At 36.9% G+C, this 22,777-nt stretch overlaps 1 protein-coding gene across 1 annotated transcript in view; it reads right to left on the reverse strand.

The window, feature by feature from the left end:
* TMEM144 (transmembrane protein 144) overlaps positions 1-22,072 on the reverse strand; it is a 60,358-nt gene extending 38,286 nt beyond the window's left edge. The window contains exons 1-4 of the mRNA XM_036764691.1: positions 21,961-22,072; positions 13,488-13,610; positions 7,667-7,766; positions 4,037-4,117 (exon numbers count right to left, since the gene is read on the reverse strand). Of these exons, the coding sequence (XP_036620586.1) occupies positions 4,037-4,117; positions 7,667-7,766; positions 13,488-13,610; positions 21,961-22,072 (416 nt within the window). The remainder of the gene's footprint in view (positions 1-4,036; positions 4,118-7,666; positions 7,767-13,487; positions 13,611-21,960) is intronic.
* Positions 22,073-22,777: the final 705 nt, after the last annotated feature.

Here is a 22,777-nt window from a genome sequence, read left to right on the forward strand (position 1 = left end):
ACATTGTATGTCCAATTTTTCAATGTGCTGATCAATTTTGCTGATTTTGAAAAATTCTTCTTCCTCTTATTCTTTATTTCATTTAAAAATTTTTTGTTATAAAGAATGGGGGAGGGATACAGGAGAAATCTAGGTAATGTAAAAAAAATCAATAAAAATCTATTTAAAAGCAATGCCCTTAATGAGGGTGTACATTATTCTCAAAAAACTTTTATATAAATGAGAAAGTAGGCATATAAGTCAGTAGTTGCTAATTTCTAGGTCATCTTGCTAATTTCTGTTCCTGTTTAAATATACTCATCTCTTATCATGAAAGCTATATCTTCTTCTTTTTTAGTTATCCTAGAATTCCCATTCAACTGTATTCTTTTAAAGGGAAAAGGAAAAAAAAACTCCCCCCCCCCAAATCTGACCTCAATATATTCAGAAACATTTCAATTACAAAAATTATTAAATACAGTAGATTAGAAACAGAAAGTATAGGTTACAGAGTTGATCTAATTTATCTTTTAAAAATGCGACTAAACACAACATAGGAAAAAGTAAGTGATGTGTAGGTAATAAAAGAAAAAAAGCAACCTATAAGAAGGCTGATCAAATTAGTTCAACTGTTTCTACTCTGAACTTCCTTAGTTACACCCTAATATTCCTCCATCTGTGTAACAATGATTTCACATCAACGAAAACCTTCTTCATGCAGTTTGAGATGCAAAGATAAAATCCACAAATTGCTAGGGAGATAGAGCTTTAGAAGGGTATAGAATAGGGATTTTTAACCTTTTTGTTGTGTGTTTCTTGGACCTCTTTGGCAATCTGGTGTAGACTATGAAATCCTTCTCAAAATGTTTTTAAATGCATAAAACAAAATATATAAGTTTACAGAGGAAACCAATTACATTGAAATAGTTACCAAAAATATTTTTAAAGCACCTGTTCATAGACTACAGGTTAAACACCTGACATAGAGAGTATGGGTTTTGGATACCTACTCTTCAATGTAGAAAGTCGAACTCTAGAGGTGTCGTAGGGGAGTCTGGGAGCAACAAAATGAATTAATTCATTTTGAGGTCCACCTCTTCTCATCCCCACCTTAAGATTCCAAGTTAGGTTTTACTGGTCCCCTGATTTTACCCAGATGAACCAGCAGGATACTAAAGGGGAATCAATCAGTGAGTATTTGTCCAACTGCATTCTATGTGTTGGGGTACTGAGGATATAAATGTTGAAGTGTGAAAATGATTGCTATCACAATGCTTAGTCCCAGGCCCTGGTTTTCTGATGGTGTCCATCCCCGACTTCTCCCTTGAACTCATTCCACAAATCCAATCTGTTGTCAAATCAGCTCTCATATGTCCTAATCTCTTCACATAACAGCCATCCTAATACAGATCTCCTTAGATCCTCATCATCTCACACCTGTACTACTATTAGCCCATGCTTTCTGGTTCACCTCCTCACGTCTTTCCCCCACTCCAATTCATCCTTGACTCTTCCACCAATATGTTTTTTTCTTAAAACTAAGGTCTGATGTCATTACCCCACCTCTCTCCCTACTCAATAAACTCCAGTGGCTATTATGTCCAGGATCAAACATGAAACACTTGTATAGTTTTGAACACTTTTTGTAACCTGGTTTCTTTCCACTTCTCTTATACTTGACTCTTCTCTACAGACTTTGCAATTTATTCCTGCTGGCCCACTTGCTATTCTTCACAAATAACACTCCATCTCCCAATATGATTTTTCACTGGCTGTCTCCAATAATGGAATGGTTTCCCTCCTTACATTCTCCTACTTGCTTCCCAGACTTCCTTCAATAAGCTCAAATCCCATCTGCTCAGATTCCCAATTCCCCTCGCTGCTAGTGTCTTCCTGTCTGAGGTTACTCTTTGTCCATCTATATCTTGTACGTAATTTTTTGCATGTTGTTTTCACCATTATAATGTAAGCTCCTTAAAAACACACACTATGGCGCTTTTCCCCCTTTGTATCCTTTACTTAGTGCAATGTTTAGCACATGGTAAGTGTTTAAGAAATGTTTGCTGCCTGTCTAGTACTGTAATAGCTAGTTTGTAATATGAGCAAAGGGTTGTCTTGGAGAACCTAGAATCAGTCACCAATTATAGGCATGAGTAAGTAGCATGGCAGATTCTGTGTTGTATCTACCTACAGCAGAGTCTCCAGGAGGATAGGAATAAGTACTCTTGTGCTTCTTGGCCATCTCAGTCCCTATACGTGCTTCCTCTTGCTTCTTTGTTCATCTGCTACCATCAGAATCTTAAGGTAAAGTACACTTGAGATACAGCTGGGTCAGTGAGAAACACAAGAAACTTCTGTACAAATCTTGTAAGAAATGGGTTTTTTTCTTTTAATAAAGGAGGACTTATGACAGAACAATGTCTGAGAAATATAGAAATATTCTGGTCACAAGTATAAAAATATTAGGTAGGTGTGGATTTGAGTTTTCATTAAATCAAGGCTAAGGCTGCCTTATGGGTAGTACAGATAACAGAAAGCCCAGTCTTTGAAAGATAGAAATGCTATTTAAATTATATAAGATTCATTAAATTGTTTTAAGATTAGGGCTGCCAGAATCCATCACCACAGAATCAATTTATAGTAATTTAAATTTATATTCATTTATATTAATATATGCATATTCTACATACACACATACATATATTCCCCTTCTTAGGTATTGTTGCCTTTGTATTTGAACAGTATCAGAGAATGGTTTAAGGGCTCCTCATGATCCAGTTTCAGCTCTAAGGCATTCATGATCAGAAGAGTAGTTGGGTAGGCATGGGATAGGATTGCAGCTTGGTAGGTGAAGGACTAGGTAAGTGGATAAGAAGTTGTGGGACTGGATAGGAGAAAAGGACTAGCAATAAGAGACAGCATGTTTAAGTAGGATAGTGATAGTCACTTAATATATTGTTCCATGTCATTATTTGTATTTGTAATTATTTTTAAAAGGGGCTATTCTTGTGATTTCATTGGTATGGGAGACTTTCAATAAGGAAAGGTCCTCTATGGATGCAGATCCCTACTTACTCTGCAACTTAAAATTTTAGAGAAAGTTTAAGTGACCTGATTGGGGCGGGGGGGCAAGGGTTGTCACACAATCTATATGCATCACAGACAGGAAATCTAGATATTCTTGGCTCTAAGGCTGGCTCTCTACACACCTCTCATATAGATTTTTGAAAATCTCTGGCAAATGGACTTGATTTTTCTTTGCCAGAAAGGTCATGATTCATTTCCTTTTATGATAACACTTTAATATTTGCAGAGATTTGCACATAGATTATATCTCATTAATCCAGTGAGGTAGGTGATGTCACTATTATTATCATTATCATTATTCTTACTTTCTCAAAATCAAATCTTACTTTTTCCTTTAAGAAAAATCAATTTTTTCTCCTTCCCACCCTCAAACCAACCATTAAAATAAGAGTCACAAAACTCTTGAAAGAAATATGTTTAGTTAAGCAAATCAAAATCCACTTTGCTCATGTCAAAGAAATATGTCTCATTCTATACCCTGAATCCATCACATCTCTGTCACGAGGTGGGTAGAATGGTACAAGTACAGGGCCTTTGGAACTGGTTATTGATTGCATAAATGAGAGTTCTTAAGTCTTTCAAAGTTTCTTCTCTTTAAAAGTTTGATGTTATTGTATAAATTGTTCTCCTGGTTCTGCTTACTTCATTCTGCATTAGTTCACTGAAGACTCATGTTTTACTGAAACTCTATTTTTCATGATTTATTATAGTACAGTAGCATTCCATGACATGTGTATGCCATAGTTAATTCATTCAGGTGATATGATTCTGCCCATTTTATAGAAGAAGAATGAAGGATAGAGGAGGTTAAGTGCCTTTCCGGGGATCACACATCTAGTAAATGCCTGAGGCAAGGTTTGAAATCAGATCTTCCTGACTCTGTGTCCAGAACTTGAACTGCTGCCCCCCCCTATCTGCTTTGAAAACATTTGATGGTTTAAAAACGAAGAGAACCGAAATGATTGGGTACCTTATCACTGAAAGTCCAGCTCCAATGTAATTTAGCAGGGGCCTTGATATGTCTTCAGGATCCATTCCAAACCAACCAAACCTGAAAAATTCAAAAAAAGTCAACATAGCTAGATTAGGTCTTGTTGAAAAGTTGAAGAGTTTTGAACTTTTGTCTCTTTTACAAACAGAAAGATTCTATGGTCAATTTGGTTGGTGGAGAAGATGTCACAGAAGGAACCTTGTCCTGAGCCTCGGACAAAGGAGTCAATGGTATTGTTAATTTCAACAGAAAATCCCTCACATGAATCTTGGACAATGTTTGAAGTAGAATAAGGAATTTTACAATGGGACTTGTGATAATACAGCTAAAAATCTCTTTCCTGTCAAACCACCTTGTTTTTCTCCCTTCATGGCCCTTGGCTTTGGTTCAGATGATTATAAAAACTCCCTATTACCAATAGTGATACTAGACTGTAAGATCCTTTTGAGTAGGGAATATTTCATTCATTGTATTTGTATCTCCCAATATCTAGTAATAAGGGGTCACATCATATTACTTGCTAATTGAGGATATGGAGAAGCTGAGGATACTTTGATGTTTACAATCAAAATGAATAATAGCTTGGTATTCTAATTTATAAGAATCTTTGAATTGATCGAGGCTGGGCTGTGATGACAGACATCTGTTGTTTGATAGACCTATACTCATTTTACCAGCTTGATAGGACCCTCTAAAGCTTATATTTTCCTGGGATAGCCTTTGAAGACTGTTTCAATAATTCTGTTAGCAGCTGCTGTGGGGGTGGAAAACCAACAATAACCAGTACACAGAACGCTGCAAAATTCCACGGCTTTTTCATCTGCTTTACTAAGGAAAGCAACGTTAAATGGTTAACAATCTTACTTTAATCCACCATACAAATGTCATTCACTTAGTTCAGGGGGAAAAGCCAGCACCTTGAACTTCCGAGCAAATGCAATCAAATTACAAACAGACCAAATACAATTTGTAGTTACCCACAACTGAGTTCAGCCAGGGGGCTCTATAATGCCTGGCTCAGAGACATGCATCACTACTGCTGCAGCTCAGAGCTCTGAAAAAAGAAAGCCAATCCCTGGTTTTATATATCTTGTTCAGGGTCAAAGGTGAGTGGCAAAATTGTCACAAAAATGCGACTTAAACCCACGTGGTCTAAAAGCCTCTGATGTCACAAATATGTCACTTAAACCCATTTTGATTGCCAATACAAGGACTCAGAGTCATTTCTAAGTCACCACTGGAAAATGGAGGAAGACTTCAGTATAGAAGATATACCTGGCCTCCTTTCCCCAAATGAGGCTCTGCTTTTATGAAGTAATTCTTCAGTTAAACCTTAGAGGAAGACTTCAAAGGGGAAGTATATCCCACCTCCTGTCCTCAACTAAGACTTTAATCTTGTGAAGTAATACTGACACATCAGATAATCCTTTTCCATGGGTTGACCAAATTTTAAATAAATTACCATACTAGTGAATTTTCTTTAAAAATTATAATGAAAATCTAATTAAAAATATTTTTCTCTAAAGGTTTATTAAATTACTCATTGCATCTCTCATTTGACATTTGTCCTGGTACCACGTAGAGTCATTAATCTGGTAGGTCACAAACACACAAACGTATATATATACACACATATATGCATACATTATATATATATGTATATGTATATATATATGCACATGTATATATGGATGTGTGCAAAAGTTCTCTATATAGGTAGATATAAATATACAGTGGGCATATACCTATACATACATGTATATATGTATAGGGTTGAAGGGGTGTGTATATATGTATGTGCATATATGCACATATTTCTACATACATAAATACATGCATATTATACCTTCCTCTGCCAAAGTCCTACTGCCATGCCTCATTGTTGTACACAGGTGCCCCTGGGTGTTTTGAGACAAGGCCAATAAAGTACATTCTCTGACAAGTACTTGTAACATGTGATCTTTTTGAGGATATATGTAGTAATGCATGATGTGACTACTGTTAGAGGATAGTACCTACAGTGATGAAATTACAGAATTGTAGAAATAGTGATGTTTGAAGCAGTATGCATTTGTTTTATTTAAATGAGACCTGTAATTTCAGTAGTGTGCAGAAATCCCGATACTAAAGATCTCTTGAATTATATAGAACAGAAATTTGTCTGCAATTTAAATTTTTTTTTCGTGGAGAGATTTCTTTATTTTCCCAACATATGGAAAGGTTAAATCCAAAACTAACAGTATAGCTTGGCGAGATACTGTGAAGATGTCTAGTTCTCCACCTCTATAGCTTCTCTTATTCTGTTCTTTCTCCTTCTGGAGGCACCAATTCATGAATTGGGGGAGGAAGGTGATGAACAGTAATGGGGTAAGGTCAGCATTCTCCAGAAAGACCTGGTTAGGGGACAACTTAAAATCTTAAGAGGCTTGCCTCAGGACACTGAGAGGATTTTAGGATCGCATTTGGAGCTAGAACAGACCTTGGAGGTGATCTAGTCTAATCTCTATTGACAGTTGGTGAAATTAAGGTCTGGAGAAATAGAATGATTTGCCCAAGAACTGAGCATGAACCCAGGCCATGTGACTTCAGAATTAGTACTCTTTCCACTCATTCGGGGTAATGGTTATATTACTAGATCAGGGTTCCCTTAATCTGGGAACCTGATGACTGTATTTCAATACAATCCGGTGTGTCTTATGTATGCATTTTAAAATGTTATTCACAAAATATAGTTAGTGTTTCACAACATGACTGTTATGGAAGTGTTTTGCATAACGATGGAAGTGTTGCCTATGTTGAATTGCTTGCCTTCTCAAGGAGGGTGGGTGGGGAGGGAAGAAGGGAGAGAATTCGGAACGCAAGGTTCTAAAAACAAATGCTAAAAAAAGTTGTTTTTTACATTCAACTGGGAAATAAGATATACCAGCAATGGGGTATAGAAATTTATCTTTCCCTACAAGAAAGTAAGGGGAAAGGAGGTAAGGCAGGGGGTAGGGAATGGGGTGACAGGGGGAGGGCAGACTAGGAAAAGGAGCAATCAGAATATATGCCATCTTGGGGTGAGGGGGGTAAAAATGGGGAGAAAATTTGTAACTTAAAATCTTGTGGAAATCAATGTTGAAAACTAAAAATATTAAATAATAAAAAAATATTATTCAGAGTAGGGGTTAGTCTAGGCTTCATTAGACTGTGAAAAGAGTCCAGGACAAAGAATTTTCATCTTTTGGTTTTGTATTACATCCTTTTTTCAAATATATTCAAACTAACATATAATTTTTTCAGGATTGCAAAGCATTCTATAGGCATTATTTTTTGATTCTGCCCCTACCCAGAGGGCATATTACTTATAATGAAGAATTTAGAAAAGGGAGGGAGGAGCAGTTAAGCAAAACTAACCAAAATGCCAATTGAGCCCACTGAGCCAGCTGGATCATTTGACCCTCACCTGCACATCATCTCTCACCTTCACAAAGAAGAGAGGGAGGTGCATTTTCAAAGAATATCTCATAAACTTCTTCTGTATCCCTAGTGCCTAATATGGTGACTTGGACAGAAGAGGAGCTCTATGAGGGTTGGTTGCTGGTGACAATTCTGCCTGAATTGGGTTACCTTGAGCTTGCCCAGCCTGTTAGTGAGTTAAATGATCCCCAGATTAAAAGTCCAAGGCCTAAACCAATTGTTTTAACAATTGGGACGACAGTGATGTTACCTGCAAGATAAAAATCAAAAGGGAAAAAGTACAGAAAATACATTTGGAAATAAAACTCGAATTTAAAATCAACAGCAATTGAATGGCTACATTACATCCAGTATTTTGGTACATTTCCCCCCTATTTATTAATAACAGTATATCTATTTTGTATACATTTTAAAGTTGCAGAATCCAAAAGCAAAGCTTGCAAAGCAAGATATTTTGCAGAAAAATGTTGGGCAAAGCTACCCACTAAATTACAGAAATACTCTTTAGCCTTGGCACGTGCCTTTGTTCAGGGATATGCTATTTTTAGAAAGCACTGCTGATGCTGAAAATGGTTGTGGTTTTATGCTGGCTATGCTATTACATGGAGGTAAAGTAGCCTGTAGGGCTGCATTTGTGTCAGAAAAATTCCTCTGACCCTGGACATATCACTCAATTTTTCTGAAGGTCATGCAATTCTCTAAGACTGTTAGTTACAAAAGGGTCATGATCTGGGGTTATAGATAGGAATTTCCACAGAAAGTCATTGTACAGCAGACTAACATAGATTTAGATCTGGAAGGCACCTTAGAGGTCTTAAAGGCCATCCAGTTCAACCCCTTCATAGCACAGATGAGGAAACGGAGGCAATTTACCCTGAGGTGAGCTATAAGAGATAGGAGTAACCCATGGGGAAATCTATACTAAAAATCATACTCAGGTGGATAAAGTTCTTCTTTTTGTCCCTCTTTTTTCTACATTTCTCCCTATCAAAACCTGTTCTGAGAAAAGAATGTGATGAATTCCCATTACTGGGTAAATAAATGTCTAAGGCTTGAAGACCTAAGTTTTAATGCTGACATAGAGCATGACATTTAATCTTTCTAGTTTTAGTTTTTTCATTTGTAAAATGAGGGAGTTGAACTATAGGATTCGTAGAAACCCTGAGAGCATGGGATCTTAATTTGCAGTTCATGAACTTTAAAAAATGATATTTAAAGTATTTCAACATAATTGGTTTCCTTGCTAACCTTATATATATATATTTATTTTATTCCTTTAAAAACATTGGCAGGGGTGCCTAGGCTTTACTAGACTGCCATAGAGATCCATGATTCAAACAAGGTCAAGAACTTATGCCTTAGAGTGTCAACATGCTCTGAATCATAAAGAATTCCATTCCATTCCATTCCTTTTATTTCTGCAAGGATTTATTGTTGACTATATGTCAGGCAATGTGTTAGTCACTAATGATATAAAGACAAAAATGAAGCTGTCCCTACCCTCAGGAAATGTGTATTCTTTTGGGGGCAGAGAGCAACATTTACACAGAAACACATACAAATGTTCCATTTACAGTTAACTAGGCAGAGAAGAGGGAAAAAGACTGACAGCTCTGGGACCAAGAAAACCCTCCTGTTGAAGGTAGAATCCAAGATGTATTTTCAAGAGTTGTCACTGAGGATTATTTCTCTCTTGACCAAGGGCAAAGGTCCTGTTTATCCAAGTCAAAATGAAGCTATAATTGTGGAATTCCATGCATCAGCAAGCTGATTAGGGAAGATATTTAGTTGGGATGTATGAGGAAACTTGCCACAAATTATACCACGTATAAAGTTGGGTAGAGCAAAAGGCTTTGGTTTAAATTATGATTCTGACACTCTGTAACCCTACAATTGGACAAGTTGCTTAACTTTTGGAGTCTGTCTCTTCATCTGTAAAATGGGAAAAAATGACCTTTACCTATTCCAGATATTGTTGGGAAAGACCTTTGTAATCCTTGTAGTGTTAGGTAAACATGAGTTACTATTATGGTTCTCTCCAGTACTAACTGGGGTTGATCCTGGGAAAAGCAAGACCACACATTTCTATCACACTTCTGTAACAACAATGTTACTTGCAGCTACTGTGGCTGTGTAACACCAACAGCATCAGCACACAGGAAGGCTGCTAGCCCAGGTTCTTTGATCTGCTTTTCTAAGGAAAGCAACTCTAAGGGGTCAACAATATTACTTTAATTAAACATACATATATCATTCACTTAGTTTAGGGGGAAAAATCATCACTCTGCATTTTCAGAGAAAATACCAACAGAAATTACAAACAGGAATTACGAGCAGAGAGAATAATAGAAACCAACAGACAGGCTTCTATCTGTCTGACCAAATCACAGTAGATAGTTACCAGAGAGACAAGCACCAACATCTGGGTTTTCAAAGCCAGGGGGGCTCTTAACGGCTACCCAGAATCTCATCTGGCCAAACCACACCACCACTCTTCCAGTGAGTGAAATCCCCAAAACAAAAAAATGCCAAACTCAGAGCATATATACACTTCTCAGGGCCCTGGGACTTAGAACCTACTTAGCAAAAGGGTGTGGGGCCTGAGGCCTGTGGATTTCTTGTTTCTTAAACAGTTCATCAAAGACTCTTGATTCAGTCAAAGACTCTCCCCTCCTTCATTGAAACAAAGGCAAGACTCAATGGCACTTGATTACCTCAGGGCTGAGAAGCATTCCAGAACAAAAGACAACAAAAAGTCCACTTTGCTTGCCATTACATTTGAAAGGCAAGGCTCATCAAAGGTACTTGACTGCCTTAGTGCTGAGAAACACAGAAGAAACAAAGGCAAAAAGTCCCATCCTGCTTTCTATTACAACTTCCTCTTTAGACTTTAAAAGAGGCAGGTGCTCACAGAAAAGGGCAAGAGAACAAGCATGAATTAACTACCTACAATGTGTGAAGCACTGTGCTAAACCCTTTACAAGTATTTTTTTATTTGATCCTCACAATAGCCCTGTGAGTGTTGTTAGTGAGGTAGGGATGAGATGCTTTTAATTGTCACCTGGAGATGCCTGCTCTGAGAGGAAGCTTTTTCACAATGGGGAAGTTAGCTTACAAAGTGTGCCTGAGGTGTAAGAATGAGCAGGAGAGTCTTTCCAGGAGAGTCTTTCTGTATAGGACTTTCCTTCTCTTATTGCCAGACCTTTCTCTAGGTCTGGACTGTTCTTTCCCTTGTTTCTGTCTTTTGGAATCTCTAGCTCCTTTCTAGGCTTACTTCACTTTCCATCTGGGGAAGCTAAGCAGTGTACTGGAGAGAGCGCCTAGACTACAGACAAAAGACATTAAGTTCAAACTTGGCCTCAGACACTTACTAGCTGCATGATCCCACGTGGGTCACATTAACCTCTGTTTGCCTCAACTTCCTCATCTGTAAAGTCGGTATAAAAATAGCACCTACCTCCTGGGGTTGTTGTGAGGATTAAATGAAATACTATTTGTGAAGTGTCTGAATAGTAAACACTATAGAAATGTAAGCTATTGTTATTGTCATCCCCTATCCAAGACTTTTCCTGATCCTTGGAGTTATCAGTGCTCTCCCCTTCTCAATATGAAATTATTTTGTGTCTAGATTGTAGATATATTGTATTTACTAATCTGTGTATTTGTTTTATCCCAGCAATAGAATGTAAGCTCTTTGTGGCCAGGAATGATAATGATGATGATGATGATGATGATGATGATGATGATGATGATGATGATGGTAGTGGTGGTGATGATGATGATGATGATGGTGGTGGTGGTGGTGGTGATGATGATGATGATGGTGGTGATGGTGGTGGTGGTGGTGGTGGTGGTGGTGGTGGTGGTGGTGGTGATGGTGATGATGATGATGATGATGATGATGGTGGTGGTGGTGGTAGTGATGGTGATGATGATGATGATGATGATGATGACGATGGTGGTGGTGGTGGTGGTGATGATGATGATGATGGCTCACATTTAAAACTCATGCTTTAAAGTTTGCTAGGCACTTTACAAATCTTATCTCATTTTAGTCTTGTGACAACTCTGGATGATAGGTAGTATTATGACCCTTATTTTTCATATGAGGAAACTGAGGTATACAGAGGTATTGACTTGCCCAGGGTCACAGAGCTAGTATCTATGAACTTTGAACTTTGTATCTGTGAGTCTTTGAACTTAGGTCCACCTGACTTCAGATCTAGTACTTTGTCTGTGGTACCACTTAGTAGCAGCTAGTCTTTATAGATGCAGCACCTAGTGTAGCATCTAGGAGGTAAAATAATAAATGCTAATTGAATTGGGGAACATTTTGGTGGAATTCATCTTTATGTTGTTGGCCAGGAGGCTTTGCTCTAGTTGAGAGACTGAAAATTATAATCATATATAAGCAAGACAGCTTTCCATTTTGAGTAATGGTACTCCTGGATGCATATTCATCAAAAAGAGATTACTAAAATATTGTTGAAATATTGGACTAATGATTCCTGACTACGTAGTAAAAACCTGACAAATCTGATTGGTATAGAAGTAGGTTTTTAAATAAACTGCTTTGAAACTGACACACTCCCCCATCAATTTTTTTTTAGTGATTTATTAATCAATATAATGAGGGGTTCTTCGTGAAAAGAAACAATGAGAGAACTTACGAATACATCATATAGGCATTTCTAAACAAATTGACCCAATGATTTTGGGAAATTTGGCTTTCTGTTTTAAAAATAGCATATAGTTTCGTGGATTATGAAGTTTTATGGATTTATACTACAAAGTATCTTCAACTGCAAGCCTAGAATTGACTATAAGAGGATGGAATTCCTGCCTTGAATGTAGAGTGGAAAGTAATCTGAGAGGTTATCTTTATTTGAAGGTGAAGCAACTGTGGCCCAGAGAGATCGACTTGCCTAAAGATACACATAGGTAATAAATAGCAGGGCCAAGATGTTAACCTTTTGTTCTAAATCATTGCCTCCTTGATAGTGTAGTAGATAAGGCATTAGTCTTAGAGTCAGGAAGACTTTGAGTTCATATTTCATCACTGACATTAGCTTTGTGAATGAGGGCAAATCACTTCTCTAGGCCTCATTTTTATTGTCTATAAAGGAGGCAGCTGTATTCAATAGTCACTTCTAGTTCTAATTCTATGATCTTTGATGGGTCTATGCTCTCACTGATGTGAACACGTCTGCCTCCGCCAGGAAGGACCATAACCACTCACAACTTTTTCCAATTCTTGTCCAAATTGTACGTGGGTAATTATGGTAGTACTCAACCTACTGGGAGCCTCCTTGACATTGTGTGGCTACCAATGGAGTTTCTTTACTACCTATCCCTTTCTCTTGTTATATGACCAATGTCTCTCCTATGTCAGGCATATAACTCTTAGTCAATATCCTTTATTCTATGTCTTCAGTACAATTTTTCACTACTTATATGTTCCAACCTATTGATACCCACATGTGACTTTCTACTTCCTCTTGCTATATTAAATATACAAAAGATAGAAAAGTCCAGGATGAGTATTGTGAATTTCTCTGCTAAATTATTGAGTAGTTTTTATTTCAGCTAATGAGGATTCACAGTCAAGAAACAATTTAAAGCACTGTGTTAAATAACAATCACTGCTGGTACTAGTCTACACAAAGGAATCTAAAGAGATCCTAAGGAAAGGGTAGAGGCATAGTGTTGGAGGAGAAAGGGTAGAATAGCTGGAGTCAGAGGACTTGGGTTCAAATCCAGATTCTCTCATATTCTACCTGTGACGATAAATCTTTTAACCTCAGGGTCCTCATTTTCCTCACAAGGGGATTGGACTCAGCTTCTAAGATCTCTTCCAATTCTAAATCTCTGAACCTATGTTTATAAAGGTCATACAAATATAACATTAAAATGGAAGCATGCATTATTTTAATCATAGTTTTTAAGTAATAAAAGATCTTCTATACATTACCTGTGGCCCAAATACAACCCCCAAGCATTGCAAGAGGCCAGAACTTGGGACAATGGAGTAACAGATTGACCACTAAGGAAACCATCCATATGGCAGCACAGAGAATCCATTGAAGAAACATTCCTGCCGATAAAGCAATAATTTGTTACCAATGGTTTACACCTCAATTTTACTAGGTATATGCTTAGTGATATTTATGGGAACACTTGTCCTATTGTTATATTCTTTTTCTTCACTGATTATGTAGAGCAAACTGGATTTCTTCCCACCAATAACTAGAAGTTAATGGGTGATTCTACACTTTCATCTTGGTACCATGTTGGTTACCATTGCCTACTGAAGAAAACTGTCATAGAATTGTGTTTCATATAACAGCTTTCTAAAGCCCATGTTTTTCGTGATTCTTACTATTGCCCTAGTAATGAAATAAATAAATGTGTGAATGTGTAATAAAATAAAAAGGATGAATATAGAGTTGAATTATTATAAATTCCTCTGGGCTGGGATATTACAAAAAGCTGAGAGTTAGCTTCCTATGAACAAAAACATACTTTCTAAGTTCTAAGCAGCCTTTTAGTGATGTGGGGGGTAGGTAGGTGAATGCATCTCCTGAAGGTTTTCCTTTAGTCCTTTGGATTTTACCTGCTATTGGCTAAAATAATAAAATTCAAACTTAAAAAGAGTCAAGGAAGTCCATAATGAAAAGGTCCACTTAAAAGAGAGAAGCTAGAGTTGTAAGCAAGTAAACTGTAATGCAACTACTTGCCCAACTGAGAAGAAAGAAGAAAAGGAATGAGATGAAAATTGGCTGGAAAACCACCTCAATGATAGTGGGTGATTGTAGGCTGTTGTATGCATTGGCTATAATTATTAGGAATCTGCTCAGGGTTGCCAGAACTAGGTATCCATCAGTTAACATGCTAGAAAAGGGTAGCAAACTTGACTATAATAGAGACAGAGGCACAGAACAATGAAGAGACATAACAGTTTGCCCCTAATGTGGCAGGAAGAATGGCTAGTAGGAGACACTGAGAATCAAGGGCAGGAGTCTCATTAAAATATGAAGAGAAACAGAAAACTGTTTCAGATTATGGCCTGTGTAAGGAACAGAAATAGCTCAGTCACAAACTATGTGTTTATTGGGTACAAATTGAGTTGTCTGTTAAATGAGGTGAAAGGGTTAGAAGAATACTTATTTCCTTGCTATCTTATCGGGGAAAATGAAGTCATCTTCCCTGCTAGGATAGAAGAAATATTCCAGGCTGGAAAACAAAGAACAGAAGGGATACCACAAGACTTAAAAAGTCATATGCTTTGATCTTTAAAAATGGTAAGAGAATGAAATCCATCAACACCAAACCACTGAGTTTGACTTCAATTTCTGGGCTTATTTTAGAAAATGTTATTAATATTTTTTAAACCCGACTTGTAATTTCATCAGTGTAGGGAACAAGTCTTGATGATTAATTCTGACTTCTGACTGCAAGAAGGCATCTAGTCTCAAACTTATAGTCTTACTGAGTGGCTTGCCTCAATGACAGGACAAATGGCTTGCCCAGGATCATTCAGTCAGTGTGTGTCAGAGTAAAGGTTTGATGCCAAGTCTAATTCTAAATTCTAAAGCCAGCTCCTTTTCGCTGTGACTAGAGCCTCTGGTGTATATTATTAAATAGATGGTTAGTAAATCTCTAGAAAAGGTACCAGAATAGTTTAAACAAGAATAGGTGATGTCAGACTAACCTCATGTAAAAAAAAAATAGCAATGTTAAATTGACACATCAGAAAAATGTAATAAAGTATACTTAGATTTTAGGAAAGGCTTTGATAAGAGTATCTTATGCTCTTCTTTTGGAGAACATGGAGAAAGGCAAGCTGAATAGTTAATGATTCTATATCAACTTGAAAATCTTTAGGCAACCTGTCGCTGGCTATCTAGAGACAGCTGGTGTCACAGTGGCTAGAGTGCTGAGCTCCAATCCAGCCTCGGACACTTACTAGTTGTGTGATCCTAGGCAAGTCACAATCTCAATTTCCTCAGATATAAAATGGGGATAATAATAGCACCTACCTAGCAGCATTGTTCTGAGGATCAAATGAAAGAATATTTGTAAAAAAAAAAAGCACTTAGCACAGTGCTTAGCACATAGTAGGTGCTATATAAACGCTTATTCTCTCCCCTCTTTGGTGGAGTATGCCTAGGGTCTGAGCTTGGCCTAGTGCTGTTTAACATTTTTAACAATGACATGTCTAAATTCATACACAGCATCCTTATCAAATCTGCAGAAGATACAAAGCCAAAAACAATAGCTGATACACTGTATGACAAGATCCAGAAAGAGCTTGACCAGCCAAAATACTGGGTTGGCTTTTATGAAACGAAACTGAATAGGGATATGTGTTATATCATATTTGATTTCAAGAAGATTCCATGAAGATAAGGTTAGACAGCAGTTTGTCTGAAAAAAAGAATTGGAGGTTTTAAAAGTGGCTTCCAAACTCGATATGAGTCAGCAATGAGTTATAGTGGCTAAAAAAAGCTAAGTCAATATTAGCTTGCATTAGGAGAGGCAGAGTTTCAGGAATGAGGATGCAGCAATTATGCTACACTCACCTGGGTCAGATCATATTTGTAATATTGTACTCAGGTCTGTGTACCATATCTTAGGAAGGCCTTTGCTAAGCTGCAGAATGTCCAGAGGAGATCGACCAGAAGGGAGAAGGCCCTTGAGTCCCTTCCATAGCGGGGAGGATGGAAGGAAGTAGGGGTTGCTAGACTACAGAAGACTCAAGGGAAACATGGTAGAAAGTCTTCAAGTATTTGAAAGGCTGTCATATGAAAGAAGTAGTAGATTTGTCCCTGAGGGCAGAACTAGAAACCATGGGGAGGCAAATTCACACTTGACGTCAGGAAAAGATTTCCTAATAATTATAGCTAATTAAAAATGGCATGTGCTGTCTTGGACGATAGCATGATTAAATGTCTTTGAGCAAAGGCTGGCTAACTGTATTTGTTGGAAATGTTTTGGTGGGGATTCTTTTTTGGGAATGGGTTAGGAAAACAACTACTGGGGTTACTTCCCCTGTGAAATTCTGTGAAAAAAGACTTGGAGGAAAAAGAAGGGAATCTTCAACTGTCTTTAATTTGAAGGGTGAGAAAAAAAGCAATACTAAATGATATTAACGTAATGCCCTATGGTTTAGACATTGTTTAAACTTTAGTAGCTTAACTCCACTAAGACTTTTTGGAACACTCTATATATTGTTCTCATATGACCCAAATAGCACCTGTGTGAGGTAGCTATTAAAAATACTATTATTCCCCCATACTTTTTATTTTACAAGTGGGGTAACTGAGGCCCAGAGAGATGAATTCACTTGTCCTTCATCACACAGCTTCTAAGTGTCACAGAAGGGATTTGAGGTCTTTCCTGAAGTCAAGAAAGTCCATCATTTGTTCCACTACACAATGCTGTTTCTCTAAAAATGAGAGGGAAGAGGAAGGAGGAAGAGGGATTTCTGCTGTATACTTGGAGCTACATATTAATATCTGGTTCTCTCCAGCTTCCCTCCCCACCCCTGCCATGGTTGATCTTGACATTTTGAGAAAGAAGCAGCTTTTATGTTCACAAAATGAAAAGGAGGAACCAGAAATGAGATCATCTATTACTAGTCACAGAGAAAAGAGGTGTTTGTCTTGGGAGCCCTGCTTAGGGGTGCTGAGTTAGCCATATGTTGACCTCCCATGGCTAACACCAGAAATTAGGATGTTCTCATATCCCAGGAATCTGGCACATCATGAACTGTCTTCTGAGACTTGTTCAAACTTTCTGAACAATACCCTCCTCTGATGATTCAAGTGGGAATAAATAATATCAATATTGGGGTCTAGACAGATTTTCCAGAGGTAAGAAAGCCCTAGATAACTAACATAAGGATTTGGGGACACAGATGGCATTTTTACAATTACTTTTGATTGGCAGTAAGGACTTAGGAGAAGAAAGAATAATATTGAAAGTAAACCATTTACTAAGATGATGGGATAAGAGAACAGTATTTGGCTTAAATCCATGGCTCAAGATAGAAGAATTGAAGATTCTTGGCCGGTGTAAGAGCACATCTAATGAGGACTAGAGAAGAATGCATTTGCTCAGTGATTTGATGATCTGATCAAGGGCACTTTAAATCCAGGCTGAAAGAGTGGCAGAACACTACCTAGTTATAACTGTGAAATCAGATACTATTAAAAGCAGCAGGCATGATATAATGGCAGGATTTAGGAATCAAAGACACTTGATTATGGGGCTAAAGAGATACATGAATAGATAATCTAGTAAACAACTATCCCTCCCACTGTGTTAAATCCTATATTTAAAAAAATGACAACAACTTTTCAAAAGTCCAGACATTTTTCTAAGTGGGTTATTAAGAAATGGATGCTGTGAAGTTCAAAGTGGGACAATTCTTTTGGGTAGAGGAGTGATCCAAAGGTGATTCAAAAGCATAACATAGGAAGGTGAATTTCAACTCAGGAATTTTGCAAGAGACAGCAGTTGAAAGGGACAGAAATGATACTGTGGTCTAAGATGTATATATCTAAATGTGTTGAGAATACGTTAAAAAATAAACTTAAAGTTTTAACATGTATAGTCTCATTGGTCATTCCAGTAACTTTGCTCTGTTAATTATTATCTATCCTATATATAGTTTGCTTTGTATATATTTGTTTGCATGTTGTTTCCGTCATTAGATTATAAGCTTCTTGAGGGCAGGGACTATCTTTTGCCTCTTTTTGTATCCCTTGTGCTTAGCGAAGTACCTGGCACATAGTAGATGCTTAATAAATTTTTATTGATTGATTAATTGACCGGTCTTGAGATTTGTCTAGGTTGTGACTCCATTGGGATACAGCAATGAAAGGGTATACCTTGTTTAAAGTAAGGATTGAATATGAAGGAAATGAAATAGCAACGTACATCAAAATATACATCTGTGTGGAAATCTATCTAAAGTAAGGTAGAAAGGATTTGGGTGAGCCACAAAGAAGGAAAATCCAAAAGACTTCACGGTCAGAATATCCTGGCACCATTACTTAGTGGTTGTGAGACCATGAGGAAGTTACTTAAAGTCTCTGAACCTGTTTCCTTAACTGTCGATCACAGGATGACAAAACCTCAAAGTTGGAGGCCCCTAATACAAATGATAATGATAATATAATAATAATAATAATAATAAAATAAAAGGTAATATTTATTTATTGCTTTAAACCTTACAAAGTAACTTGAATATTTTATTTCATTTGATCCTCACAAATCTGTGAACTTAGTCATTACAAGTATTACTATCCCCACATTTTAACAATACAAACTTGCTTATATGATGCTTTACATTTCATTTTCAATGCTTCTGTGCATCTCTGCTCTTAAGGACATGAGTACTTCCTTTAGCTAGATAGTGCACTGGATAAAGTGCTGGGCCTGGAATCAGGAAGACTCTTCCTGAGTTCAAATCTGGCCTCAGACACTTACTAACCATGTGACCCTGGGCAAGTCATTTAACCCTGTTTGCCTCAGTTTCCTTATCTGTAAAGTGATCTGGAAAAGGAATGGCAAGCCACTTCAGTATCTTTGCCAAGAAAAAACCAACTGGGGTCACGGAGAGTCAGACATGACTGAAATGACAATAACAACACTGCTTTCAAAGGAAGAAATCCTAACCCATCTGTGTCTTTCTTATTCTATGTAATTCTCATCTGTACCTTAAATATCCTCCACAGCATATACCTGACATTCTGGGGACCTTTGTCTTTTAACATTCTATGAGTACCAGCGCATCACCTGGGCTATTAGTTTGTCATTTTTTTTTCTCCACGTGTGACTAGTTGATTTAGTTTTCCAGTCATACAATGTCTTTAATGATACCTCATAGTTCCTAGAGCATAAAGCATTGCTGGCAATATGTAGCATCCTACTTATGTCTTTTTCTGTATAGTACCTTTTAAATCTTCCACTTGCCTTGCTACTAATTTCACCTTTCAGAATATGAGAAAAAAACTGGCTGCCAAAGCAGACAGGATGATATTCCTGGAGTTGAGATAAGGAAGTAAATGCCAGGGATAGTGCAATTTGTACCCTAGATTTTAGGGAAGTAGAGCTCAAGGAGTTCAGAAATAATAAAGGCAGAATCCTATGATCTGTTATGTTTTTTTAAAAAAAAAGTTGGCTTTGGTTTTGGGGACTCTCAAGAATGAAATACTGAAATTATATTTGCAGTTGATTCCAGTAAGGACTGTGCTGAAGCCCTGATCAGTCAGATCTGATATTTTTTCAGTGTGAGCATTTGTACTTTGAAAATGGGCAAACACTACAAATCAGGGCTTGGTTTACTATTTTGTTGAATTCTGAAGTTAAGAAATTGATGGAGAAAATATAAATGATGTAGATTAAAAAAACAACAACCTATATTCCCCTTCTACTAAGCCAGTTGTAAATAGTTATCAGCCCATCACTGATTCCAGTGAAGGAGAAAAAAAGGATCTGTCAAGAGAGACCAATGTGGTTGCAAAGGGAGGCCAAAGATGATGAGTTTATATTTTTAAGGACATATATGATATATATAGGCAAGAACCAAGAGAACATCATATATAGTAACAGCAATATTGTTTTAAGAATGATTTTGAGTGAATAACTTATTTTGAGTATTATAACTACTCAAATTAACCATAAAGAACATATGAAGAAAGAGTCTATCTGCATTCAGAGAAAGAACTGATAAATAATAAGCATGTATAGAAAAATTTTACCTACATATTTATATATACATATACATATGGGAGGGAAGAAAAAAGGAAAAAAAGAAATTTACATGATAATTTTGTTGCATATTTGAAAGGAATAGCAAGTTGTACATAGTAGATTTGCAGTTTAATATGCAATCATCTTTTTTATTGTACTATATTATGGAAATGCTTGTTTTATTCCATAAATTAAAAATAAAAGAGTAACCAAGAATGAATATGAAAGAATAATATAGTTCTATGAGAAAGAAAGAAAGAAAGAAAGAAAGAAGAAAGAAAGAAGAAAGAAAGAAAAGAACAGAGAAAGAAAGCTAAGGTGAGATCTGAACTTATTATTGTGAAACACACTGTGAAAATAATAAAAGCTTTTTTTTTTAAAGCTGTGTTGTGAGTCATGAAAAAAGCCAAGAAGGAGCAGATCTGCTGCTTGTATTGGGCAGAGAGATAATGATGGGTTATGGAGAGGATGTAGACTACTGAACTCCAATTCTCTACCTTTTTTCTTCAAATAGTGAGTATGAGCTTCAAACTGAAAATGATAGAATAAAAATGGTTAATGGGGAAGAGAAATTGAAGGCAAGTGAGAAGACGGTGAGAGAGCATCTAACTATTCTCCGTGAGTTCAAGTCATCATTACTTCTCCCCTAGGAATTAACTCCTGGCATACTGAATTGCTGAACTGTAGGTGAACTTTGAAAATTAGTTGTGAATATTCAGGAGAGATTCAGGGGCCCTAGAAACAAAAAAAAAATATTAACTCAACTTTTTTTAAAAAGCAAAGAAGGTAGCTAAGTAAATTTCTGGAAAAATATTAGAAGCTATTGTTGAAGGGATTAAAAAGGAAAAAGAGACTACGAAGGTAGCATATGGAATCATTAAAAATAAAGCATGCCTAGCTAATCATAACTCATTTTTTGAAAGAGTTACTAGACTATTTAATTGCAGACCCCATAGGCCCAGTTTATCTGCATTTTGGTAAGGCATCAGACAGTCTCATATCATCGCCAATATAATCAAGATTATAATATTGATGATAATATTGTTAAGAACCATTTGGAATACTGAACCCCAAATGTGCACTAAATAATTGTTGGCCAGATAGAGGTTCCTACTGGTATTCTGTGGATTTCTGTCCTTGACTCTGTTATGTTCGATCTTTTTTTTTTCATCTGTGACCTGGATGAAGATATGAAGGTATAAGGAACATAAAGATATGAAGATTTAGATGTTATGCGGATTAAACCTGTATATAACAAAACACTGGAAAGGATGGGTGATGTTTGTTAGGTACCAAAAAATCAAGATACAAAAAGATCTTAACGGTCTAATGTGATGAGGTGGAATCTAGCCAAGTGAAACAGCAAGAATACATCTATGATTTTGGCATTTGGATTTTGAAAACTCAACTGAAAAAGTATAGGATTGGGGATGGGGGTAGGTAGTGTGGCTAGAAACGAGCTAAAGTGAACAAGACCAAGAAGTTTTAGGGGTCTGAAAGCTCAAAAAGAGTTTGCAGTATGATGTGGCAGCTAATAAAACTAATAGGATTTTAGGCTGCATTAGCAGAAGTATCTAGAATGAGGGCTGTGATAATTTTGCTCTCTTTGCCTTAGTATGACCACACCTGGGGTTTTATGCCCAATTTTAGGTGCCAGTTGTGTGTGTGTGTGTGTTAATTACCATCGCCAGTATCAATTTTTTTAACTGGAACAAAGTTGGACCCATATAAGACGACAGCTACAGCTGAGGAGATGAAGCCAGTAGTGAGATCTGTTCCATTGTAGTGTTCCATGGTGGTGCTGCGGCTGCTGCCTGGAAGCCAGCTGAGGATATGGAGGCTTGATGTAGTTTCAGTTTGGTGTAGTTTCTCTTCTGAAAGGAGGGAAAATGAAGAAATGAAAGTTTTGAGAATAAACATTGTCTGACTTTGAATGTGATCAAAAGAAATTTAGTGTTTTCATTTTCCAGAGTCATGTATCCTGGATCTAGAAGTGAATGGGAGACATTCAACAGCTAAGTCAGAATTAATCCAATGGTTGTCGCTGATATCTGAGATTGGGTTTGCTTCAATGAGATTTTGGAATATTACTCAATGATGGGTGTTTAGGAAACAACAATTCATGTAAGTATCCAAATAGATTATATTATTATTATGCTTTCATTGTGTGTGTATATATATACGTATATATGTATGTGTGTATATATGTATATATATACACATACATACATATATACACACACATATATATATATATACATATATACACACACATATATACATACATACATACATATATATATAATAGAGAGAGAGAGAGAGAGAGAATGAGAGAGAGAGAGAGAGAGAGAGAGAGAGAGAGAGAATTGCTCTTATTATACCCATTTTACAGGTAAGAAAATTAAGGTAGACAGCAGTTAAGTGACTTGCCTGGGGTCACACAGCTAGTTTCAGCTCAAGTTTCCCTGACTCCAGGGCCATCTCTTTATATACTATACC

This window comes from Trichosurus vulpecula, chromosome 6, assembly GCF_011100635.1.
Source record: "Trichosurus vulpecula isolate mTriVul1 chromosome 6, mTriVul1.pri, whole genome shotgun sequence".
Taxonomy (NCBI): Eukaryota; Metazoa; Chordata; class Mammalia; order Diprotodontia; family Phalangeridae; genus Trichosurus; species Trichosurus vulpecula.